The sequence below is a fragment of the Scyliorhinus torazame genome, chromosome 3, assembly GCF_047496885.1.
Source record: "Scyliorhinus torazame isolate Kashiwa2021f chromosome 3, sScyTor2.1, whole genome shotgun sequence".
Lineage (NCBI taxonomy): Eukaryota > Metazoa > Chordata > Chondrichthyes > Carcharhiniformes > Scyliorhinidae > Scyliorhinus > Scyliorhinus torazame.
This window is the reverse complement of record NC_092709.1, coordinates 210,531,407-210,555,143: the sequence shown is the minus strand read 5'-3', so window position 1 is coordinate 210,555,143 and position 23,737 is coordinate 210,531,407. Positions and strand designations below refer to the sequence as shown.

The 23,737-nt window shown below is 50.4% G+C and overlaps 1 protein-coding gene across 1 annotated transcript in view; it reads left to right on the top strand.

The window, feature by feature from the left end:
- LOC140408932 (zeta-sarcoglycan) overlaps positions 1 to 23,737 on the top strand; it is a 780,044-nt gene that overhangs the window by 502,630 nt on the left and 253,677 nt on the right. Inside the window, exon 3 of the mRNA XM_072496835.1 lies at positions 20,873 to 20,960. Coding sequence (XP_072352936.1) covers positions 20,873 to 20,960 — 88 coding nt within the window. The remainder of the gene's footprint in view (positions 1 to 20,872; positions 20,961 to 23,737) is intronic.

Here is a 23,737-nt window from a genome sequence, read left to right as displayed (position 1 = left end):
GACGGGCCGACAGCCCGCCGAGTTCGGCCGAGTCCCGCCGGCGTGTGTTACGTATGGTCCCACCCGGCGGGACCTAGGAGTTTTGTCTGTGGGGGCTGTCCTGGTGGGGGGTTGGGGGATCTGACCCGGGGGGGGGGGGGGGGGGCCGCCATGGTCTGGGCCTACCGATCGGCGGCGGGCTATTTCCATGCGGGCCAATGTTCCTCCGTGCTGGGAGCCTGTCGCGCTCCGCCATGTTGCCCGTAGCGCGCATGTGCGGACTCGCGCCAGCCGTAGCACGCATGCGCGGACTCACCCCCTAGAGCAGCAGAGACCACTCCGGCGCCGACCTCGCCCGCTAGGAAGAGGTGAATACCTGACAATCGATGACCGTTGACGTCGGAGTGGTCCTCGCTGCTTTTCATGCCGGCGTCAGAACTTGGCCGCGGGATTGGAGAGTCCCGGCCTATGTCCTTCGTATGATGTTTATGTTGATGTATTTATATTGTGTATTGATCGTATGTCCTATGTTTTTCATGTCTGGAACAATCTGCCTGGTCTGTACGCAGAACAATGCTTTCCACCGTACCTCGGTACACGTGACAATAAATCTAAATCTAAAATCTTTAAGGGGAGAATTTCAGAGGTTGGGTCTCGGAAGCTTAAGGCACGGTAGACTGACTAAAATTGGGAATGCTTAAGAGGCCGGACTTGGAGGAGCGCAGATATCTTGCGGGTTTGTGGAGGTTCCAGAAATAAAGAGAGGCTAGGCAATGGAAGGTTGTGAAAACAAGGTTAAGAATTTGAAAATTAAGGCTTTGCTTAACAAGAGCACCGAGCACAGGGGTGATCACAGAACTTACAGTGCAGAGGGAGGCTATTCATTCCATCGAGTCTGCATCGACCATTGTAAAGAGCACCCTACTTAGGCCCACGCCCCCACCCTATCCCCAAAACCGAGTAACCCCACCTAACCTTTTCGGACACTAAGGGCAATTTAGCACGGCCAATCCACCTAACCTGCACATCTTTGGACTGTGGGAGGAAACCGGAGCACCCGGAGGAAACCCACGCAGACACGGGGAGAATGTGCAGACTCCGCACAGACAGTGACCCAAGCCGGGAATAGAACCTGGGACCCTGGAGCTGTGAAGCAACTGTGCTAACCGCTATGCTACCGTAACCATGATGGTATTTGGTCAGAGTGAAGGCACAGACAGCAAAGTGTTTAATGACCTACCATAGGAGACAGTTCAGCTACATTTTCTTGATAAGTAGTTAAAAACCACTGTGCCAGACATCGGTGCTGGTGCTACTTTTATTATTGATGTATATAAATAGGCCTATAAATAGCCAAGCAATAAGGTGGCATGATGGTGCAGTGGTTAGCACTGCTGCCTCATGGCGCTGAGGACCCGGGTTCGATCCTAGCCCCGGGTCACTGTCTGTGTGGAGTTTGCACATTCTCCCCATGTCTATGTGGGTCTCACCCCCAGAATCCAAAGATGTGAAGGGTAGGTGGATTGGCCACACTACATTGCCCCTTAGATATTGCTTAAATGCGCAAATCGGCCTTTGCCAGTTGTACAACCCAATTACAATTTTCAGGTACAAATAGTGTAGTGCAATAAAAATGCACCCCACCAAACCCCATTCCCACCTACCCTTCCAACTTTTCATTTGTGTATGAATATGCTTTTTATTGAGAATTATATAATGTTTCAGGCAGGGTGTGGAATATGTAAAATCTGATTCTGGGATCTGGATCACATGTATCGGAGAGTTAAGTGTTTGAGATCTTTGGGAGTGGTTCTTGTGGTGATATGCATCACTGTAAATACACAAGGGCTTAATGTGGATACACTAGGACTAAGTAAACACTAGACAGAGCACCAGAGATGTCATGACATGCAGACATACAGCTAATGAACACAGAGAATAGGACACGACCAATGGGCAGTCAAGACACCCAGAGGTGACACTACCACAAGGGGGCATTACACAACCCATATATAAGGACAGGGCACATATGCTCTGTCTCTTTCCACAGGCGACACTTAGAGAGAAGGACAGGGGCAGATCAGAAGCATCACACCCACCACGTAGCTTCGAGCAGACTGGTTAGTTAGACTGAGTTACTAGAGCAAGATTAGCAGGAGAGTCAAACTCATAGAGAACTGTGCTAATGGTTCAATAAATCACATTGAACTTATTTCAAAGTCTGGAGTAGCTTTTGGTCAAAACTGCATCGAGTTGCAGCCTGTGTTATCCCAGAGTACATAACACAACATTTCTGTGTTCAGGTTGTAACTGGGGCATGATCCAGGTGGTATACATACTGAGGTGTTACACACACTAGGATCTCAGAATGGGACAGAGCGAAATTCTAGAATCTGGGTTAAAACACCGAGTAGATTGAGAAGGTGATTTGAAATCCAGTAGAGCTTCCTAGTTTCAGGGGAGCAGCTTATCTAGACTTGTGCAGTAGGGGGACTTGGAGAAATCTCCCATACTGCCTTTCATCCTTTATATATATTTAGATCCCAATGCTTACCGTACTCCTTTCTATCAACTTATTGCATTGACCTATCAACAGTCTCATTTACGTCTCAACCAGTCACCTCATTGTCAACCAGTTGCTGTCTCTATATGAGGTATACAGTCCAAATATATGCAGGTTAGGTGGATTGGCCATGCTAAAATTGCCCATAGTGTCCAAAAAAAAGGTTAGGTGGGGTTGCAGGGATGGGGTGGCGGCATGGGCTTAAGTGGGGTGCTCTTTCCAAGGGCTGGTGTGGACTCGATGGGCACAATGGCCTCCTCCTGTACTGTAAATTCTATGATTCTATGATATGTGCCTTAAAGTATTTCAGATTAAATGTCTCTTTTCTTAAAATATTGCTGATCATGGACTGGGGTAAGTAATGTCCTGAAACATATTCCTGTCAGGAGTTCGGAACGCAAAATGTACCCTTTCTTATACAATGATTGAATTCACTGACTTAAAAACCCTTTCAGTAAACATGCAAAATAAGTATGAGTGTTGTTTTAAAGTAAACATTCAACAATCTAAATTTAGTTTCTGAGAAGAAATTAGTCCTTTTCCGTAAATATTTTGACCGGTTCAGTTAATTCCTGAACCAACAGTGGCGGTGAGATATTTTAATTTCTCCTTGAGTTTTTCCATTATAGGAGTTGATACCTGATCCTAGATTTTCTTATTGTAATGTTGACAGTTACCTATTTAAAATAAATGAATAACTAGAATTGGAAACTCTAGGTCATGGTTTTATTATAATTGTTGATGTAAAAATGCTAACATTTGTGGATATAATTCCATACATCATTGGATCAACCTTGATATTGTATATGGGACAGTCGTCAGGTGAAGCTAGGTTAGAGAGCGGGGATAATTGAAGCTGGACACAAAGACAATTGTGTTCCCATTTAAAAGTAATGCATTCTGTCCTTACTTGTGATATTTTGATTTTAAATGATTAGAACTAAATTGCAAAATGTTCAAGAATTTAAGAAGCAGAGTTGGCTGGTTCCTGGGGAGCAAAGTTTTATTGTTCTCGAAAATGGATGCAGGGATTGCAATATGTGGTTAACTTGTGCTCATTCTTTCCAATGTACGCAACACATCAACTTTGTGCTGCTTGTTAATTTGCTTCAATGTTTTATGCAGCCAACACTAAACAAGCCATGGAATGGTTTGACGTCTCAATCGAGAGTTCAAATTTGTGTAAGGCCAGCACAACTTAAAGCCAGGCTATACCTCTCAAAGGGGAGGTTCATTCTGGCTGGAGCAGGTTCTGGACCTGTTTGTAGAAGAGAGTTTGAATCACAGAATAGTTAAAGTGCAGAAAGAAGCCATTTAGTCCATCATGTCTGCACTGGGTCTCTGAATGAGCATTATGACTTAGTGCCATTCTCCCACCCATCCCTATAGCCCTGCACATTGTTCCTATTCAAACAATCATTTAATGCTTTCCTAAATGCCTCAATTGAACCTGCCTCCACCACACTTCCAGGCAGTGCCAGACCAGAATCATTTGTGTGAAAAGGCTTTTTCGGTCATCAAATTTGCTGCTTTTGCAAATCACTTTAAATTTGTGCCCGCTCATTCTTGATCCTTTTACAAGTGAGAATAATTTCTCTCTATCTACTCTGTCCAGCCCCCTCATGATTTGGAACATCTCTATCAAATCTCCTCTGAGCCTTCTTCTCTCCAAGAAGTACAGTCCCAACCTCTCCAATCTATTCTCATAACTAAACTTTCTCATTTCTGGAACCATTCTTCTGAACATCTTCTTCACTCTCTCCAATGTATTCACATTTTTCCTATAGTGTGGCCCCGAGAACTGTACACAATACTCCAACTAAGGTTTAACTAGTGTCTTGTATAAGCTTACCATAACCTCCTTGCTCTTGCCCTCTATGCCCTTATGAATAAAGCCCAGAATACTATTAGCTGCTCTCTCCACCTGTCCTGTCACCTTCAATGATCTATGTACATATACACCCAGGTCCAGCTGCTCCTGCAACCCTTTAAGAATTTTACCCCTTATTTTATATTGTCTCCAGTTGCTACCAAAATACATCACTTTTCACTTCTCTGCATTAATCATCACCTGCCACTTAAGTGCCTAATCCACCAATTTATCTATCTCCTTTTGAAATTCTACACTGTCCTCTTCACAGTTTGCAATGCTTCCAAGTTTTGAATCATCCACAAACTTTGGAAAATTGTCCTCTGTACACAAAGAACTAGGAAGGAAGAGGTTTGAAATGTGGTGCAAAAGAAGAGAAGAGAGCATGGGGCGCGATTCTTCGATCCCCCACCGGGTCGGAGAATCGGCAGGGGCCGGCGTGAATCCCGCCCCCGCCGTGTCACGAATTCTCCGCCACCGGTGATTCGGCGGGAATCCCCCGGCGATCCTCCGGTCCACGATGGGCCGAAGTCCCGCCGCTGTCAACCCACGCCAGTCGGCGTGGATTGAACCACCTTTGGAACGGCGGGACACGGCGGCGCGGGCGGGCTCCGGGGTCCTGGTGGGGGGGCGCAGGGCAATCTGGCCCCGGGGGGTGCCCCCACGGTGGCCTGGCCCGCGATCAGGGCCCACCGATCCGCGGGCGGGCCTGTGCCGTGGGGGCACTCTTTTCCTTCCGCCTTCGCCATGGTCTCCACTATGGCAGAGGCAGAAGAGACCCCCTCCACTGCGCATGCGCGGGGATGCCGTGAGCGGCCGCTGACGCTCCCGCGCATGCGCCGCCCGGCAAAGTCATTTCCGCACCGGCTGGCGGGCACCAAAGGCCTTTCCTGCCAGACGGCGGGGCGGAAATCAGTCCGGCGTGGGCCTAGCCCCTCAAGGTGAGGGCTCGGCCCCTCAAGATGTGGAGAATTCCGCACCTTTGGGGCGGCGCGATGCCGGACTGATTCGCGCCATTTTTGGCGCCGGTCTGGCACTGGAGGTCGTAGTTCAGGGGGTGGAGAAGAGGAGAGGTGACAGCTAACTACAGGGGACCAGAAGTCCCTCCAGACAAACTTTGTGAAGGCACTTGGAGCAGATAACTGGCAGTCAATATCTGAAGTCATGTTTCGAGGACCTGGATGTAAAACTGTAAAAAGTTCAATGGCCTCTCACACATGGTCAAGGTCACTGACTATATCTTACAATGCCATATCAATGGACCCACTAACTACACACACTGCTCAGTGTACCTCACCCCATTATTCACTTACCCAACAATCTCTGTCAATTATAACTCATAACCCCATGTTTTCCTTCACACACTTGGCACTGCTACAAATCTCACACCCACATTTCACAGCTTTGACATGTCCCAGCTATTCAAACACAACAGCCAAGGGTAGTGCAGGTATCAGTTTTGCAGACGGGTTTTGCTGCAGAGGACTCAACTGAGGACTGTAATGGGGCTGACTGCAGTAAAAGGCTAAGGAGTATATACAGATTGAAATTCTTAATGTGTTGGCAGGCCTGCCAGAAAGCCTCCCTTTGTCAACGTCAAGGAGCATGGAGGAGTCGGCACTAACTTGGCATAGGGCTTTGTGCAGAGCTTCAGGAAGATCCTCTTCAGCATAGTAGTGGCCAACTCCATTCGGACACTTGCAGATCCAATCATGATGTAGTCTGACAACCGATGTTGCACCTTCCGTTGCAGCGTATAGAGGAGTTGCCCATTTACTTGAGCATTACTGGGGGAGGCTCAGACTAAGGTCAAACTAGGTTAGCCAGAAGCTCAGACTACTCTCATGTAAACTTAAGCTTGCTGCCAATGTGCATGTAAACCAATGTTCAAAGAGGTTTGCACTTTAACACTATGTGGTAATACCAGGTATTGCGGTACCAGAGAGAGGAATAACCATTGGCTTGACCGTGGGGTCTACCATTGGGCAATGTACATAGCCCCGCCCTGAGAGGCGGGGTATAAGAACCTGTGCCATCCCCAGCAGCCTTCACTTCTGTAACATCGCTGCTGGGTACAGTTCTATCTGATTAAAGCTGAATCGATATGACTTCACGTGGTCTCAAGCGTATTGATTGTGCATCACACTATAAGATATAATTGTTCTGCATTCTGAAAGTCAATACTTGGGTCAGTTACAGTAAGACTCTGTCATTGTTTTAATGTCTAATTGAGAAAGTTAATTCGAGGTCATGGGGATTTTGATTCCTGTGTCACTAAGGTACTTTCTGATGTAAGAGATATTTATCTGGCTTTGCAAATGTTTTGACTTTCTGTTTATTTTGAAAAGTGACAAAAATTGTATTTGGTCAAGTATGAAACCCACTAGGATGCATTATCCTGAATCTTTTCATACATGTATATATCGGTATAGATATAAGGGAAGCATTGACATTGCTCATGACCCAGTAAAGATGTTCCAGTGAATAACTGAATCATAAGTATTAGAAACATCTCAAAGTGACCTCCAGACAATATGGTTCGGCAATTGATTTCAGTGGCCGTGAACGATTCTGTCAAATAGTTCACTTGCATCCCACTGTATAGGTGTGTCCAGCACACTAACTGTCAAGGGATGACACCCAGACGAAGCTTGTTGAGAAAACACATTTTCAATAGAACAGAAAGCTCATGCTGAGAGGAAGGTATCCTCTCAGGTGAAAAAGTGATGGTCTAGCTGAGAGACAGAAGGAAGGACATATATTACACATTAAAAATAATGATAGATCGCAAAAAAGTATCTGAGAACATTTGGATAAAATACGAGTGGACAAGGGCATATTGCAGGAAAGGATGTAAAATAACTGAATGGACAGTGCTCCTTTAAATCATAATGTTATACCTGAGCATAGTTTTAATACATTATTGCTGTGCTGAATATTTAGGACCTGAAGTAAAATCATATGAACAGATTAATATTCTCATCACATAATCTGTTTATTTTATGCAGTAGGTTTGATGTATTCCTTTTGTAAGAATCCTTCCTGTCCATTTGCTTTGTTCCCCTTTATTTTATTTTGGTCTGTGGTTGCATAATCGGAAGGTGCCTTTAATCAGAAGTCTGCTTGCCAGGATGCTGTGTTCCCAGGTTTTGGTTTTGGAAGGGAGAAGCCAGACTCTTTGGCATCAAGTGGATCTTAGGAATCAGGTTTGGAGGGAGCCAGTTAACTGGCAACCAGGAGGGGGTTGCCAGGAACTGTGTTCTGTCTGACAGTGATTGGTTCCTACGTAATGCTTTCTGAGAGAACTGGGTAGAAGTGTTTTAGACCTTGGAAGTGAAAGGAACTCTCTCTCCTGCTTACTAAAATAAAATAACTGCTGTATTGTTCTGAAACAGTGAGTGCCTGGCACATCCTTTGCTGTGAACCTGAAATGATGTTGAGTCTGCAGAGAACGTAGACAACCTTGCCAGAGAAAATCATCTCAAACCTAAAAGGAAAAAGTATCAAAATGAAAGCCTGAAATTCAGAGAAACATTGACTGGAAGTCATCCCAGTGCATCAAGGATCCTTATCCATTTATTTTTATTTATGTTCTTTCCCTTTCCACCACCCTTTCCCCTCTTTGTCTGTGTGTGTGTGTGTGTGTGTATGTGTAGAGAGAGAGTAGGATAAGTTAGGAAGGGAGGGTTGGGAAAGTGTTATGAGACAATCAGTTACATTTTATGTCAGTTTAATTATAATACTGTACATAATAAAAGGTAACTTGTGTTTTAAAGTTACAAACCTGGGGCGAAATTCTCCGGAAACGGCGCGGTCCGCCGACTGGCGCCCAAAACCGCGCAAATCAGACGGGCATCGCGCCTCCCCAAAGGTGCGGAATGCTCCGCATCTTTGGGGGCCGAGCCCCAACCTTGAGGGGCTAGGTCGGCGCCGGACGAATTTCCGCCCTGCCAGCTGGCGGAAAAGGCCTTTGGTGCCCCGCCAGCTGGCGCAGAAATGACATCTCCGGACGGCGCATGCGCGGGAGCGTCAGCGGCCACTGACAGCTTCCCACGCATGGGCAGTGGAGGGAGTCTCTTCTGCCTCCGCCATGGTGGAGACCGTGGCTGAGGCGGAAGGGAAAGAGTGCCCCCACGGCACAGGCCCGCCCGCGGATCGGTGGGCCCGATCACGGGCCGGTCCACCGTGGGGGCACCCCCCGGGGGCAGATCGCCCCGCACACCCCCAGGACCCCGGAGCCCGCCCGACCCGGCGGGGGGTCGGAGAATCTCGCCCCTGGTGACTATTGGGCACAATCAAGGACCTTGGGTATTTAAAAATAACACCTAATTTCACCTGTGTTACAATTCCGGGTCAAGTGAGCTGGAATTGACCGCTCACTATCCCAGAGTTTTAAGACACGTGGGGCGAAATTCTCCGTTATCGGCGCAAAGTCCGCCGATCGGTGCAAAAAACGGTGCAAATGCCACCTGCATCACGCCACCAAAAACATCGCGAAGTCTCCGGCCCGGAATGGGCTAGCAGCGAGGTGACGGGATCCGCGCTTGCTAACGTGGTTCACGCCGTGCAGCGTCATACACGCCGCACGGCATGACGGCTCATAAGGACGCGCTGCTCCCCCCCACCCGACCGGAACACCCGACCGGATGGCCGCCCGCCGCTCAGCACCGAGGTTCCAGTCACGGGATGTGGAGAAGCTCCTGTACGCAGTGGAGCAGAGGAGTGAGGCCCTGTATCCCGGGTACGGCCGCCCCACGCCACAGCCGGCGTCTGTGGGGGGGAGGTGGCAGAGGCCGTCACCGCTGTGGCTCTGACACGACGGACAGGCACCCAGTGCCACAAGAAGGTGAACGACCTCATCAGAGCAGCCAGGGTGAGCCTCCCCCCCTGCCCGATATCCATATCCCCCACATCCCCCCTCCCCCATATCTCCCCCTCCCCCATATCCCCCATATCCCCCTCCCCCATATCCCCCCTCCCCATATCCCCCCTCCCCCATATCCCCCCTCCCCCATATCCCCCATATCCCCCCTCCCCCATATCCCCCCCTCCCCATATCCCCCATATCCCCCCTGCCCCATGTCCCCAATATCCCCCTCCCCCATATCCCCTCCACCATATCCCCCTCCCCCATATCGCCCCCTCCCCCATATCCCCCCTCCCCATATCCCCCATATCCCCCTCCCCATATCCCCCTCCCCATATCCCCCTCCCCATATCCCCCCTCCCCCATATCCCCAATATCCCCCCTCCCCCATATCCCCCATATCCCCAAGTGAATCCAGCCCTAACCTTAACCTCTGCAATACACGGTCAACCGATGGCGTGCATTCATATACCTGTCTAACACTGTTGCCGTTTACCCATGCCACCATCCCCCACAGGAGAAGCGCGCACACAACAATAGGGAGCATGTGAGGACTGGAGGAGGCCCCGCTGATGAGAGGGAACTGACCGAACACGAGGAAAGGGCCCTGGAACTGGCTGGCGGACCTGAGGACCGGGAGGTTGCTGATGCAGAGGTCGAGGGCGTACTAGCAAGTGAGCCGCCAACAGCCCGTCCCCATATCCCCCCTCCCCTATCTCCCCCTGCCCCATATCACCTGATCACTGCCTGCGTGTCTAACCATGCATGCTTCATTGTGTATCGCAGGAGCAAACGTCGAGGCACCCATCCCCGTAGCTGCAGACCGCCTGCATGATGCCCCTCAGAGGCCACGGGAGACGGAGAGACCCGGACGCTCCGGCATGCGACACCCACAGGGTGCCCCTGGCACACCACGGGAGACGGAGAGACCCGGACCCTCCGGCATGCGACGCCCGCAGGATGCCCCTCGCACACCACGGGAGACGGAGAGACCCGGACCCTCCGGCATGCGACGCCCACAGGGTGCCCCTCGCACACCACGGGAGACGGAGAGACCCGGACCCTCCGGCATGCGACGCCCGCAGGATGCCCCTCACACACCACGGGAGACGGAGAGACCCGGACCCTCCGGTATGCGACGCCCACAGGATGTCCCTTGGAGACCACTGGAGACAGAGAGACCCGTCTCGTGCGGGTGCGACGACGCAGGCCTGTGCCACCCAGCGACGAGAGGGGCAGCCACAGGCCCCCGTCACAGCCGAGCCAGGACACCACTCCCCAGGACACCACTACCCAGGACACCACTACCCAGGACACCACTCCCCAGGACAGCACTACCCAGGAAAACGAAATACCGGACAGTGACACAGAATGGATGGGTGGAGACGAACCCCCACCCCAAAGTGCCATGGACTCAGAGTGGGACGAAGAGCACGACACAACGCCACTGCTGTCACCAACACCATCCACCATCGCAGAAACATAGAACATAGAACATAGAACAATACAGCGCAGTACAGGCCCTTCGGCCCACGATGTTGCACCGAAACAAAAGCCATCTAACCTACACTATGCCATTATCATCCATATGTTTATCCAATAAACTTTTAAATGCCCTCAATGTTGGCGAGTTCACTACTGTAGCAGGTAGGGCATTCCACAGCTTCACTACTCTTTGCATAAAGAACCTACCTCTGACCTCTGTCCTATATCTATTACCCCTCAGTTTAAAGTTATGTCCCCTCGTGCCAGCCACATCCATCCGCGGGAGAAGGCTCTCACTGTCCACCGTATCCAACCCCCTGATCATTTTGTATGCCTCTATTAAGTCTCTTCTTAACCTTCTTCTCTCCAACGAAAACAACCTCAAGTCCGTCAGCCTTTCCTCATAAGATTTTCCCTCCATACCAGGCAACATCCTGGTAAACACTCACCTCGGTTGGGCACTTTAGTGATGAGGCGTCTGGTACACTCACTGGTGCGCACAACACAGCCGTCCCGGTACAGCAGGCCGAGGTAGGAGCATCAGAGGGGCCGGGCGGTCGGAGGGCAGCCCAGCCCAAGCGAACATCTGCCGCCCAGATGGATCCCGGGTTCCTGGAGTTACCACACCCACCCATAGATCCGATGCAACCACCGAACCGGAGACGAGTGAAGAGGGTGACGGCCGGCTTGCGGCGGCTGCAGTCGCAGGTGGAGGAGTGCACCCGCGTCCAGGAGCTGGGAGTGGTGCCGGTCATACGTGCCACCCAGGCCGACACCGCACGGGTGGCGTCCGCGGTGGAGGCAATGGGTGCGACGGTGTCAGACATGGGGAATGGTTTGTGAGGCCTGGGGCTTTCCGTGCAGGCGGCGTCTGTGGCCCAGAACATGGCTGCCCTTTCACAAGAGGCCATGAGCCAGCGGCAGATGGCAGAGGCGCTCAACGCCATAGCCCAGTCTCTGCAGGCCATGGCCCAGTCTCAGCAGGCCATAGCCCAGTCTCAGCAGGCCATAACCCAGTCTCAGCAGGCCATGGCCCAGTCTCTGCAGGCCATCGCTGAGGGCATCAGCGCCGTTGGCCATGTGCGAGCCGGCGTCGCCAAGTCACAGACAGGGTTTGCCAATCCCCTGAGCTCCATGGCTGCAAACCTGCAGACCCCTGTCGATACCAGCACGGGCCTCCAGGACCGGCAGCGCCAGATGTCGGGGGGGCATCGGATGGCCAGTCCGTTTGCATCCCCCACCCATGTAGAGGCCTGGGGCCCATCGGGCACCCCGAGGGAGGAGGAGGTGCTGTGGTCCGTCCAGGGTCCCCCTGTAGGGGAGGTCCCGGAACACCGTGACACCTCGGACTCCCCCCCCTTCCGTCCCAGGTACATCGGGTGGGCAACGGGCAGGACAGGCTGTCAGCTTGCCATCCCAGTCACCCGGGCCGCAGCCTGGTCCATCTAGGCCAGGATGCCCCAGGAAACGGCCGCCAAAGGGATCCCGTGTCAGAGGGCAGGAATCACAGGAGTCCACCTCCAGTTCTGCTGTACCGTCTGGGGAACCACGTAGACGTAATCATAGGGTCCGTAAAGCCAAACAACTAGACACTGAGTAAGTTGGCACGGGTGCAGGGCACAGATGAGTTTTAGGGGCTAGGGCACGTGCATGAACTCCATTCGTTATTAAAGTCAATGTTCCACCTACCGAAGCTGCCTTTGTGCTCTGTCCAAAGCGTGCGGGGGTGTCATGTACATTGCGCGCAAGTATGTGTGTGAGGGCTGGTCTTACCTCAGCCCCAGGTGAGTCTGCCCCTTCCCCATGGGCCGCCATCAACATCCCCCCGGGCAGAGGACGGGACCGTGCGCTGCAGTGTCACAGCTGCATGCAGGGATGGTCCGGGTGGATCGTGGTACTGTGGCCATGGGTCAGACATAGTCCAACGATGTAGAGCCAGGAGCTCATGGCAGGGCGGGTTGTCATCATCCTCCATGGCCTGCGATAGACATGCGTCCACCGGCAACTGTGTGAGCCCGGCCGTTGTGCCGCAGGTGGATCTGCAATGGGGGGGGGTGGTGTGCATGCGGGTGGGCTGGGTGGGGTTGGGGAGGGTGGTGAGAGTGCTGGGTGGGTGTGGGGTGTGGGTGGTCGGCTGTTGCCATGGTGTGCGGTCTGTGGCCATACTACCCGATGCCCACGCCCATCTAGTCAGTGAAGCGGGCACTATCAGCCTGTCCCGTGCCCTCTGGCCCAGCCGGTAACGGTGGACAGCCACCCGCCCGTGTCTAGCCCGTCTGCCCTGACCATTGCCCCCATCCCCCTCATCTGGGGAGGACTGCGCCTCTTCCTGCTGCTCCTCCTCTCCGCCCTCCTCTGCCTGCGGCACATCGCCCCTCTGCTGGGCTATATTGTGCAGGACGCAGCACACCACAATGATGCGGCCGACCCTATCTGACCGATACTGGAGGGCGCCCCCAGAGAGGTGAAGGCACCTGAAACGCATCTTCAGCACGCCAAAGCACCTCTCTATCACTCCCCTTGTCGCTACATGGGCATCAGTGTCGCGGTTCTCCGCCTCATTGCGTGGCCTCCGTACAGGCGTCATCAGCCACGATCGCAATGGGTAGCCCCTGTCGCCCAGCAACCAGCCCCTCAGCCTGGGATGGCGTCCCTCGTCCATGCCGGTGATGGATGACCGCGACAACACGTATGAGTCGTGTACACTGCCCGGGTAACGAGTGCAGACGGCAGGATCATCATGCGGTGGTCGCAGTCCACCTGTATGTCCATCGAATGGGTCCCCTTCCTATTGGTGAACACAGCCCTGTTATCTGCAGGTGGCCGCACGGCGACGTGCATCCCATCAATCGCGCCCTGGACCATGGGGAACCCGGCCACGGCAGAGAAGCCCACGGCCCGGGCATCTTGGCTGGCACGGTCCATAGGGAAGCGGATGTAGCGGTGCGCCATGGCATATAGGGCGTCTGTCACTGCCCGGATGCACCGGTGCACCGATGACTGCGATATGCCGGACAGGTCCCCACTCGGTGCCTGGAATGACCCCGTTGCATAAACGTTCAGGGCCACCGTAACCTTGACGGACACGGGGAGAGGGTGTCCCCCGCCAGTGCCACGCGGTGACAGGTGTGCCAGCAGGTGGCAGATGTGTGCCACGGTTTCCCGCCTCATCCGGAGTCTCCTCCTGCATTCCCGGTCCGTGAGGTCCTTGTATGACTACCGGGGCCGGTACACACGGGGCGCCCTCAGGTGCCTCCGTTGCCGTGGGGCCGCGACGTCCTCCTCGCCCTCCTCGTCCTGTCGGTCACGTGTCCCTCCAGCCTGGGCTGCTGCCGCCTGCCCCTCTGCGGCAGCCTGCGCCACCTCTCTGGCATGCTCCTCCTCCTCCTCATCCAGGGCAACATAGACATGAGCGGCTGCCGCCACGGCGGCCAACATCGCTGGATGATCGGAAAACATGACGGCCTGGTGGGGGGAGGGGAACGACGACATGTCATCATTGCCCATACCCCCTCCTCCCCCCAGCAAGGTGGCATGGACCGCATGGGTCCAACTGTTGGAGGCTGGCACCTGGCCAGGTGGACCAACTCACTTGCCCTCGCACCCCCCCTCCCCGGCACGGACCCCCCCATCCCCCTCCCCGGCACGGACCACCCCCCCATCCCCCCTCCCCGGCCCTCCCCGGCACGGATCCCCCTCCCCGGCATGGACCCCCCATCCCTCTCCCCGGCACGGACCCCCCATCCCCCTCCCCGGCACGGACCCCTCCATCCCCCTCCCCTGCATGGACCCCCCATCCCCCTCCCCGGCACGGACCCCCATCCCCCTCCCCGGCCCTCCCCGGCACGGACCCCCCATCCCCCTCCCCGGCCCTCCCCGGCACAGACCCCCCATCCCCCTCCCCGGCACGGACCCCCCATCCTCCTCCCCAGCACGCAACCCCCCTCCCGGCACTCCCCCGGAGCCCAGCCCACTCTAACCACCCCCCTCGCCACACACACAAAACCCTACACACACCTCTCCCCCACACATTCAGACTGCGGCCACGCCATCGCCTGTCCAGCGGCCAAACCCCCAGGCCGTCCCCCACCTCCACGCTGGTCGGCGTAAACCTTGAGCACAGGTTGACGCCGATTAAAAGGAGGTTTGATTTACGCCGACGTGACCCGTCACCACGTCGACGGGACTTCGGCCCATCCGGACGAGAGAATATCGGCAGGCCCAAAATCGGCTGCCTTGCGCCCACCCGTCCCATTCTCCGAGGTCTGCGGCGCCATTGACGCCCCGCCGACCTTTCTCCCTTCGGAGACTTCGGCGGGCGGCGGGGGCGGAATTCACGGCGGCCAACGGCCATTCTCCGACCCGCTGGGGGGTCGGAGAATGACGCCCATTATTGTGATAAACGTACTACCATTTGAAAATACAAAGAACTATTTTGATATTGAGCAGAGGAACATTTTAATATAATCAGCCACTGATTTTCCCTGTTCATTTACTCACAGTGACCTGGGGCATCATTCTCCACCGGCGGGAGTCTCCGTTTAGCCGGCGCCCGGGGGTTTCCCGACGGCATGGGGCTGCACCACAATGGGAAACCCCACTGACCGGCCGGTGTAACGGAGCATCCCGCCGGCGGGTCGGGGCAGAAATGTGGCGGGGCGGGATGGAGAATTTTGCTCCTTATTTTGAAGTAATTTATCGCATGTGAAGCACTTTAAGACACCTTTGAGGAATAGGGGCTGTTTAGCACAGGGCTAAATTGCTGGCTTTGAAAGCAAGACCAAGGCAGGCCAGCAGCATGGTTCAATTCCCGTAACAGCCTCCCTGAACAGGCGCTGGAATGTGGCGACTAGGGGCTTTTCACAGTAACTTCATTTGAAGCCTACTTGTGACAATAAGCGATTTTCATTTTTCATTTCATTTCACAAGGCATAGAATAAATAAATGGTCATCCTTTTAAAAACAAGGGTAATGCAAACATAGATTCAAATGGAATGCCTTTTTATTCATGATGTGGAGATGCCGGCGTTGGACTGGGGTGAGCACAGTACGAAGTCTTACAACACCAGGTTAAAGTCCAACAGGTTTGTTTCGATGTCACTAGCTATTTTTATTCATGGTCACAGAATTTGTCAACTTGGGAACTTGGCATAGTGGTATTGTCACTGGACTAGTAAGCCAGAGACCCAGAGTAATGCTCTGGGACCCAGATTTTAATCCTGCCACTACAGATGGTGAAATTTGAGTTCAATAAAAAAATCTGGAATTAAAAGTCTAACGATGACCTTGAAACTATTGTTGATTGTCGTAAAAACCCATTTGGCTTACTAATGTCCTCTAGGGAAGGAAATCTGCCGTCCTTACCTGGTCTGGCCTACATGTTATTCCAAACAGCAATGTTGTTGACTCTCAAATACCCCCTCAAGGGCAATTAAGGATGGGCAATAAATGCTGGCTCAGCCTGTGAAGCCGACATCCCATGAATGAATAAATGCAACCACACATTATAATTATTAATAGAAACTAATATTTATTTTACTAACCATTTCATAATATAATGGACAGTTGACATTCTAAGGTATCAAATAGATGGGAGTTGCATTGTAAATAGAGGGGGAAAAAATGGAAAGGGACAATGGAGAAACAGAAAATGAGATAAATGGCCAGTTAATCTGTTTTGGATAAATGTATGCCAGGCCACCTGAAGAAATTTGTGAAGCAATTACACAGGAACTGATGCATCGACAAAGGTAGACTTGACCTTGGTATACAGAATCATAAGAATATTACAGCATTTATGGGGCGACGGTGGTAATGTTACTGGATTGCTCATCCAGAGGCCCAGGCTAATGTTAGGGTTAGGTTCAAATCCTGGTGGAAGTTAATTAATAAAATCTGGAATTGAAAACTAGTCTCAATAATAATGGCTGTGCTCTAGGTGATCATGTGATGATGTGGCCACTTAAAGGGTCATCTGTCTGAAGTGCGGGAGTTCTCACCGGAGCACAGGCAAAGTGGAAGCATGTAACAGCTGCTCAAAGTTATTAATAAAGATTGTTGTTATAAATCCTTGATCGCCAGTAATTGCTACCAGCACTTCTCTCATGACAATAATGACTATCACCAATTTTTGTAAATTCTATCTGGTTCACAAATGTCCTGCAGAGAAGGAAATGTATCATCTTTTCCCAGTCTGGCCGACATCTGGCTCCAGGAGCGAAATTCTCCTACCCGCCCCGCCACATTTCTGCCCCGACCGGCCGGCGGGAGTCTCCGTAACACCGGCCGGTCAATGGGTTTCCCATTGTGGGGCAGCCCCACGCCGTCGGGAAACCCCCGGGCGCCGGCAAAACGGAGACTCCCGCCGGCGGAGAATGACGCCCCGGATTCCTGACCCTTAACTACCCTCTGTGATCACCTAGCAGTAGGCCCCTTCGTTTGTGGGAAATAAGGATGGAAATAATAAACAATAAGAGGGAGAGGGTGCCCAATTGAGTCTGTTCTGACTCGTTCACAGATTTAAATATCTTGTCCACGAGTTAGCACTTCAAGAAGCCAGTACACCCTCCGTATTGCTTGGAATTGTGAGGCCCGAGTTTCTCTTGAACCCAGCCCTTTTGACTCAGAGGAGAGAGTGCTACTGCTGAGCAAAGCTGACACTAGTGAGAAAGAACAGTGAAAAGAAATAAGGCAAAAAGATAAAGAAGCAAACTTAAATGAAAATGGAAGTAAAAGAGGAGAGCACATTAAAAACAGGCAAGGAACTAACTATGTACTCCATGTATTGGTGGCGAAGAGAGTAAGACAAACAGATGGGTTGTTAGGAAGAAGGGTATTGAGGTGGAAAGATTTTATTATGGGTTTGGTGGAGAGATGCTGGCAGAGGCCCAATAGACTGGAATCCTGCCAAATCTTTAGTGGGAAACCAACAGAACTTTTTCAGAAACAGAACAAATGGCTGAAAATATTGGTTTACTGTTACCCTGGGCTGGTGGACTGCCAATTTCACCCCCCCCCCCCCACCACCACCACCACCACCCCCCACTTGACCTGGAGTCGCAACACAATTGAAATTAATTATTAATTCAAAAAAATACCTGAAGTCTTTAGTTTTTGGCTGTCCAATAACTACAGTCACCAGGTTTGTAAATTTAAACACAGTTGATTTTATATTAATAACAATAGCGATAATTAAATAGGCAGCAAATGCAACTGGTTAACTATTTTCAAATTCCTAAACCAGTCTCTCTAACTCTCCTTACCCTCTACACACACACAATACAGACAAACACAGAGGGGAAAGAGGTGAGTAAAGAAAATATCAATGAATAGGATAAAAGTCTCTGTTTCAATTGAATCTAGGCCTCCATTTGGATATCCCTGCTTTCAGTCTGTAATGGTTTTCACTGTCGATTCATCAGGATCGCAAGACGTCTCTACAGATTCAGAAACAGCAGGCAAGAAACCTTTTTGGAGAAAGAAAGAGCAACTCACATCTTCTTCTCTCGGTGTCCTGGAGAGTTCTGTTTTCTTCCATAGTCCTCTGAAAACCTCCCTTCTGACTGAAGCCAATCACTGTCTGTAGCTGGGCAGAATACTAGGCGGAATTCTCCCCCCCATGCTGGGGGGGAGAATCGCCGGGGCACCGCGGGAGCCCCGCCACGCCGTCCTGGCACCCGCACGTGATTCTCCCACCCCCCCCCCCCCCAAACCGGCGCGGCGAGAATCACAGCTGGCCGCTCGGAGAATCACCGCTCACTGTTTGTAATGGGCGAGCGGTAATTCTCCGGCCCGGATGGGCCGAGCGGCCTGCCTAATATGACGGGTTCCCACCGGCGCCGTCCACGCCAGGGGCGAGATTCTCCGACCCCCCGCCGGGGGCTGGCGTGAATCCCGCCCCTGCCGGTTGCCGAAGTCTCCGGCACCAGAGGTTCGGCAGGGGCGGGAATCGTGCCGCGCCGGTTGGCGGGCCCCCACGCTCGATTCTCCGGCCCGAATGGGGCACAGGCCCGCCCGCGGATCGGTGGGCCCCGACAGCGGGCCAGGCCACCATGGGGGCACCCCCCGGGGCCAGATCGCCCCGCACCCCCCCAGGACACCGGAGCCCGCCCACGCCGCCTTGTCCCACCGGTAAGGTAGGTGGTTTAATCTACGCCGCCCCCGCCGAATCTCCGGTAGTGGAGAATTCGGCAACCGGCGGGGGCGGGATTCACGCCAGCCCCCAACGATTCTCCAACCCGGTAGGGGTTCGGAGAATCTCGCCCATGATTGGGCAGAGAATCGGTTTTGATGCCGAAATTGTGGCGAGCACCAGTTTCACTCCGTATCTCTATTCATCTGTGCCACGACAGTGGAGTCAATGCATTCCATTCCGCACATACAGTAAACACCCTTGGCGTATCATGTGCAGGCCAGACCCGGTATTCTCCAGGGCCTCCGCAATTCTCCGCCTTCACTGGGGTGAATTCCCAACGGCAGGGTTAACTTGTGTTTTTAAAAATTGTGAAACAGGTGCCCGTGGCTGCTGAGAGAGAGAGAGGAGATTGGAAAGTATCCAACGTAGTTTGTTGCCAGTCTTGCCGCTTGCTGGGGGCTTCTGTAAAGAAGTAGGATGCAGGGTCGAGGTGGACGGGCACGGAACACCATTGCCGCAGCAAGCAAATCTGGATCCTGCCCGGTGAGAGCGAGTTCCAGATCGTGACATCCCGCGAGATCTCCTTAGATCTCGCGAGACGTCCCGAGCTTCGCAAATCTCGCAAGAGGCCTCTTGCAGGATTTAATGGCCTCGTCGTGTCCCGAGTCGGGCACGACGAGGCCGTTCGATCGGGTCTTTGATATTTAAATCACATGGCATCAAATCACATGACTTCTACATCTGCTTCTACTTTCCGATTCCTTGTTCACCAATCTGCTGGAAATCAAATCTATAATATTTTCCAGCTTCATTATTACTTTCATGTCCCTGAAATGCAAATCCTAAATTGCATCAAACGTTTTGAGAAAAATAATAACCAACAAGACTGTTAAATACCACTGCATGTTTTTCTTTTGTCCTTTATTTTTGAAAAATCGATCGCAGTGCTGAAAATTTGCACTCATTCTTTGCTTTCATAATGATAATGAAAAACTAAGCATGCCCTGCCAAAACAGCTTGAAACCTGTCCCCACTCCAGTGCTCAATAATTGGAATAATTTACAATTGTGTCAATATTGGGAAAACATGGTAACCTACTGGACTGGGGTTGGGAGGAGGTGTGAGTTGTAAAGCTTTTGTGTAGCTGTGAAAGTTAGACCTAAGCAGTTTAAAACAACTGGTCATAATTGCTTTATGGGAAGGCCTATATTTTATTTAGCTGGAAACTGGATTCACACATCCTAGAACATGTCTATACACTCTACTTATATGACTTCTTGATTAATAAGGGGATCAGGGGTTATGGGGAGAAGGCAGGAGAATGGGGATGAGAAAAATATCAGCCATGATTGAATGGCGGAGCAGTCTCGATGGGCCAAGTGGCCTAATTCTGCTCTATGTCTTCTGGTCTTATGGACTTTGTTTGCCTCTGTGCTACTCAAATTAATGAATGGATCTTTCAAGTTTGATCTTCCCTCTCCCGTATTTGCTGCCTCCAGATGTTCTATTATGCCAATGTGCATGAACAGAAACAGGTGAGGTTATATTAGCCCTGAATGTAGTTCAGGAAACAACTCCGCTTTAATTTACTCAATAATTATTCATCACGCAAAGAAAACAATGTCCATAAGGGGATAACTGAGCAAGGATGTAAAAGCACTGATCAAGGACTTTAAAATAGATTTTTTATAAAAGATTAATACTTGACAATTCAGTGATATTTGAATGCCAAAAATGTGAATTATCCAAATGTTTAAATCATGCAATATAAATAGGTATGCACCAACACAATCAAGTAAGAGTTTAATAATTACGAAATTCAGTTACCAGATGATTTGAATTAAATGACTTGGATTTACAAGTCATTTTCTGGCAAAGCCTTTCTGGTAATTTTGTGTTGCATTCTTCAAACTCACCTCAGTATCATTTTTATCCTTCCCACCCCATTTTTCCTCTCTTGTCATTATTTCTCAGGACAGCCCACTGATGTTGCAGTCTGACAGGAATGTAACCGTGAATGCTCGCAATAACCTTGGACAGATTACCGGGCAACTGACAGTTGGTGAGTTTGCCACTATCTGATTGTGTATTTTGGTCAGAATCACTTTATTTAGCTAATTGGATGATATGCTTTTTATATCAAGTGGTTGCAGGTTAATTCTAGTGCAGTCTCTCAAGTCTTATCACCTTTATATCAAACATGCCGACAGTAATACCGACTTAACATTTCTTTTTCAAAAAGAAAAATAGTTGCATCTCCTTTTAACTTAAGATATATCAACTTTTGATCCTTTCCTTTCCAAAATGCTTATTTTAAATAATTCATAATAATTAATTAACCGATACTTTTTTTTTATCAGACTGAATCACTAATGCAATAGTTATTGTGACATATATATCCACTGGATTTATAACATGATGGCCTTTTTATCTTCCAACATCCTCTCGGTACAGTGTAATTAACTGCAATGTCTGACACTTATGTAGAAATTCAACAGAAAACCAAGATTTCACATTGTGCACATTGCTGCTGGTTTGCAGTGAGTTCATTTTTTAAAAAAGGCTTGATTTTCGAATGGCTTATATTTAACTGAGTAAAACCTTCTTCTTTGTTCAGTTCAATTCTATTGTCAAACAGGCCGAAACTAACATCTGAATACTGTTGAATTATGGGATGAGGCCTGTGAAGGAATAAAGGGCTTTGTACAGTGATGGTTTTCTGAAGAATTTTGTGAATTTTAATGTGCATACAGTATTGGACTCGGTGAAATGGGAAGTACTTCTTATTAAGATGGCATGCCAACAACTCTGCTTTATGGAATAACTTGATCCCTCAGTAGCTCAGTTAGCATGTAGTTGAGTCATCCAAACCAGAAGTTCCCAGTTTGATTTTTGGTCTGAACAGTTGACAGTCAAAGTGCTTCAGGCTGGTATAGCACAGGGCTAAATCGCTGGCTTTGAAAGCAGACCAAGGTAGGCCAGCAGCACAGTTCAATTCCTGTACCAGCCTCCCTGAACAGGCGCCGGAATGTGGCGACTAGGGGCTTTTCACAGTAACTTCATTTGAAGCCTACTTGTGACAATAAGCGATTTTCATTTCATTTCGTTGACCTTTGTGCTCCTTGGTTGAGGAGTTGAATACTGATAGCTGATCACTGTTTCGAGATGTGCTGGGAATTGAGTATGAGTGGAAGCCAGGTGAGATAGGGTGTGGCTCAGATGTGGTTTCCTCCCCTAGTGATAAAAACAAAAATGCCTTGAGTGAACTGAAGCTCTTGGGCTTTATTTTTCAATCACATCTCGTCCCAGAAAGTGCACCAGTGAACATTCCAGAATTCTGTTTTTGATATTGCATCAATTGTTATCGCACCAATTAACCACATTATGTATTGCAACTTGAAAGTGTACAATAAGGATCTGAGCTGCAGAATGATAGACATTTTAAATCGCTGTTTCCATATGTACCAATCCTTCAGAGGTCAAATGTAATACTGTGATTTAATCAAGTGGAAGGTCAAGGTTCATTCAGATATCAGTGTTTTATTAGAGATTTGTCAGTTAAATTCAAGTTTGTTTCTTTCTTTAGAAGTCAAAAGTACCCAGAATGGTCAGGGACCAATTGCACTGCCTAATTTAGTGCTGAGTCCAATGAGTTAGAGAGTCCCAGGCTCAGTGCTTAATCTGCACTGAGCCCACAGGGAAGTATTGGGAGCATTTCTATCGATTTTAATGCTCATAAAGTAATGAGCAGTGAATCATTAACCTCTCATTATTTATTAACCCTTTGTGCTTAGACTTTGGATGAGGACAGGATCAAAGTTCAAATTCCTTACCGACAATCACTGTCTAGGCTAAAATGAGTGGTCATTTGAGTGTCCGGTCATTTGAATGTCCATATTCCAATATGAGTTACCTGGAGTTGTAAAAGAGAGAGGAAGAGCAAAGGGAAAAGTCCAATAATATTTGTATGGATCTCTGGGATTGTGGGGCTAAATCGGATACCTCAAAAAGGGGCATGGGATTCTGATGAATTTGAGGGCATTGATCAAAATGCAGGCTGCATACCAACTTCAGTGCTACCTGCTCATTGGAATGATTTTTGCAGCATTAACTGCACTGTTCAATGGCTACATGCATCGGCAGGGAGTCCAAAATCATAATTTCCCAGAACCATTTGAAGCGAACCTGCCCTGCTTAAACATTGTCTGAATGTCTTAAAGAGGCTTAATTGTGGCTGGAGCAAGTGCTGAAAGTCATGCAGGAAGTGAATCTGACCTGGGAAACAATGAAGATTGTGACAACAGAAGAGAGAGAGTGAGATCACGTTTTCTAGGACCTGCACCTTGGTGGGAAAGTTAGAGAGGAGGAGGGATATTCTGGGCAGGATTTACTGAGCAACCTGCTGCGTGTTTCGCAGTGGGGAGCGACAGCCCACTAATGTCCAATGGTGGGATCTTCTGGTTCCACCATTGTCAACTGGCTTTCCCGTTGAATTCACCCTTCGCCGCTGGGAATCCCATGGCGGGGTTGCACCATCAGCGGGACCAGAAATTCCCGCTGGTGTGATCAGCCAGAATGTTCCATCCCATAGAGCTGCAAGAGTTGTTTGTGGGCCTTCTAGGTATCCAAACATGTGGCAGCTCATAGCAATGGAGGTCGTTGATTTGATTCAATTTATTTTCATCTGTACCAAGGTATAGTGAAAAGTGTTGTTCTGCGTACAGTCCAGACAGATCGTTCCACACAGGAAAAAACATAGGGCATACATAAATACACCATGTAAATACATAGACACAGTCATCAGGTGAAGCATACAGAGTGTGATGCTACTAAGTAGAG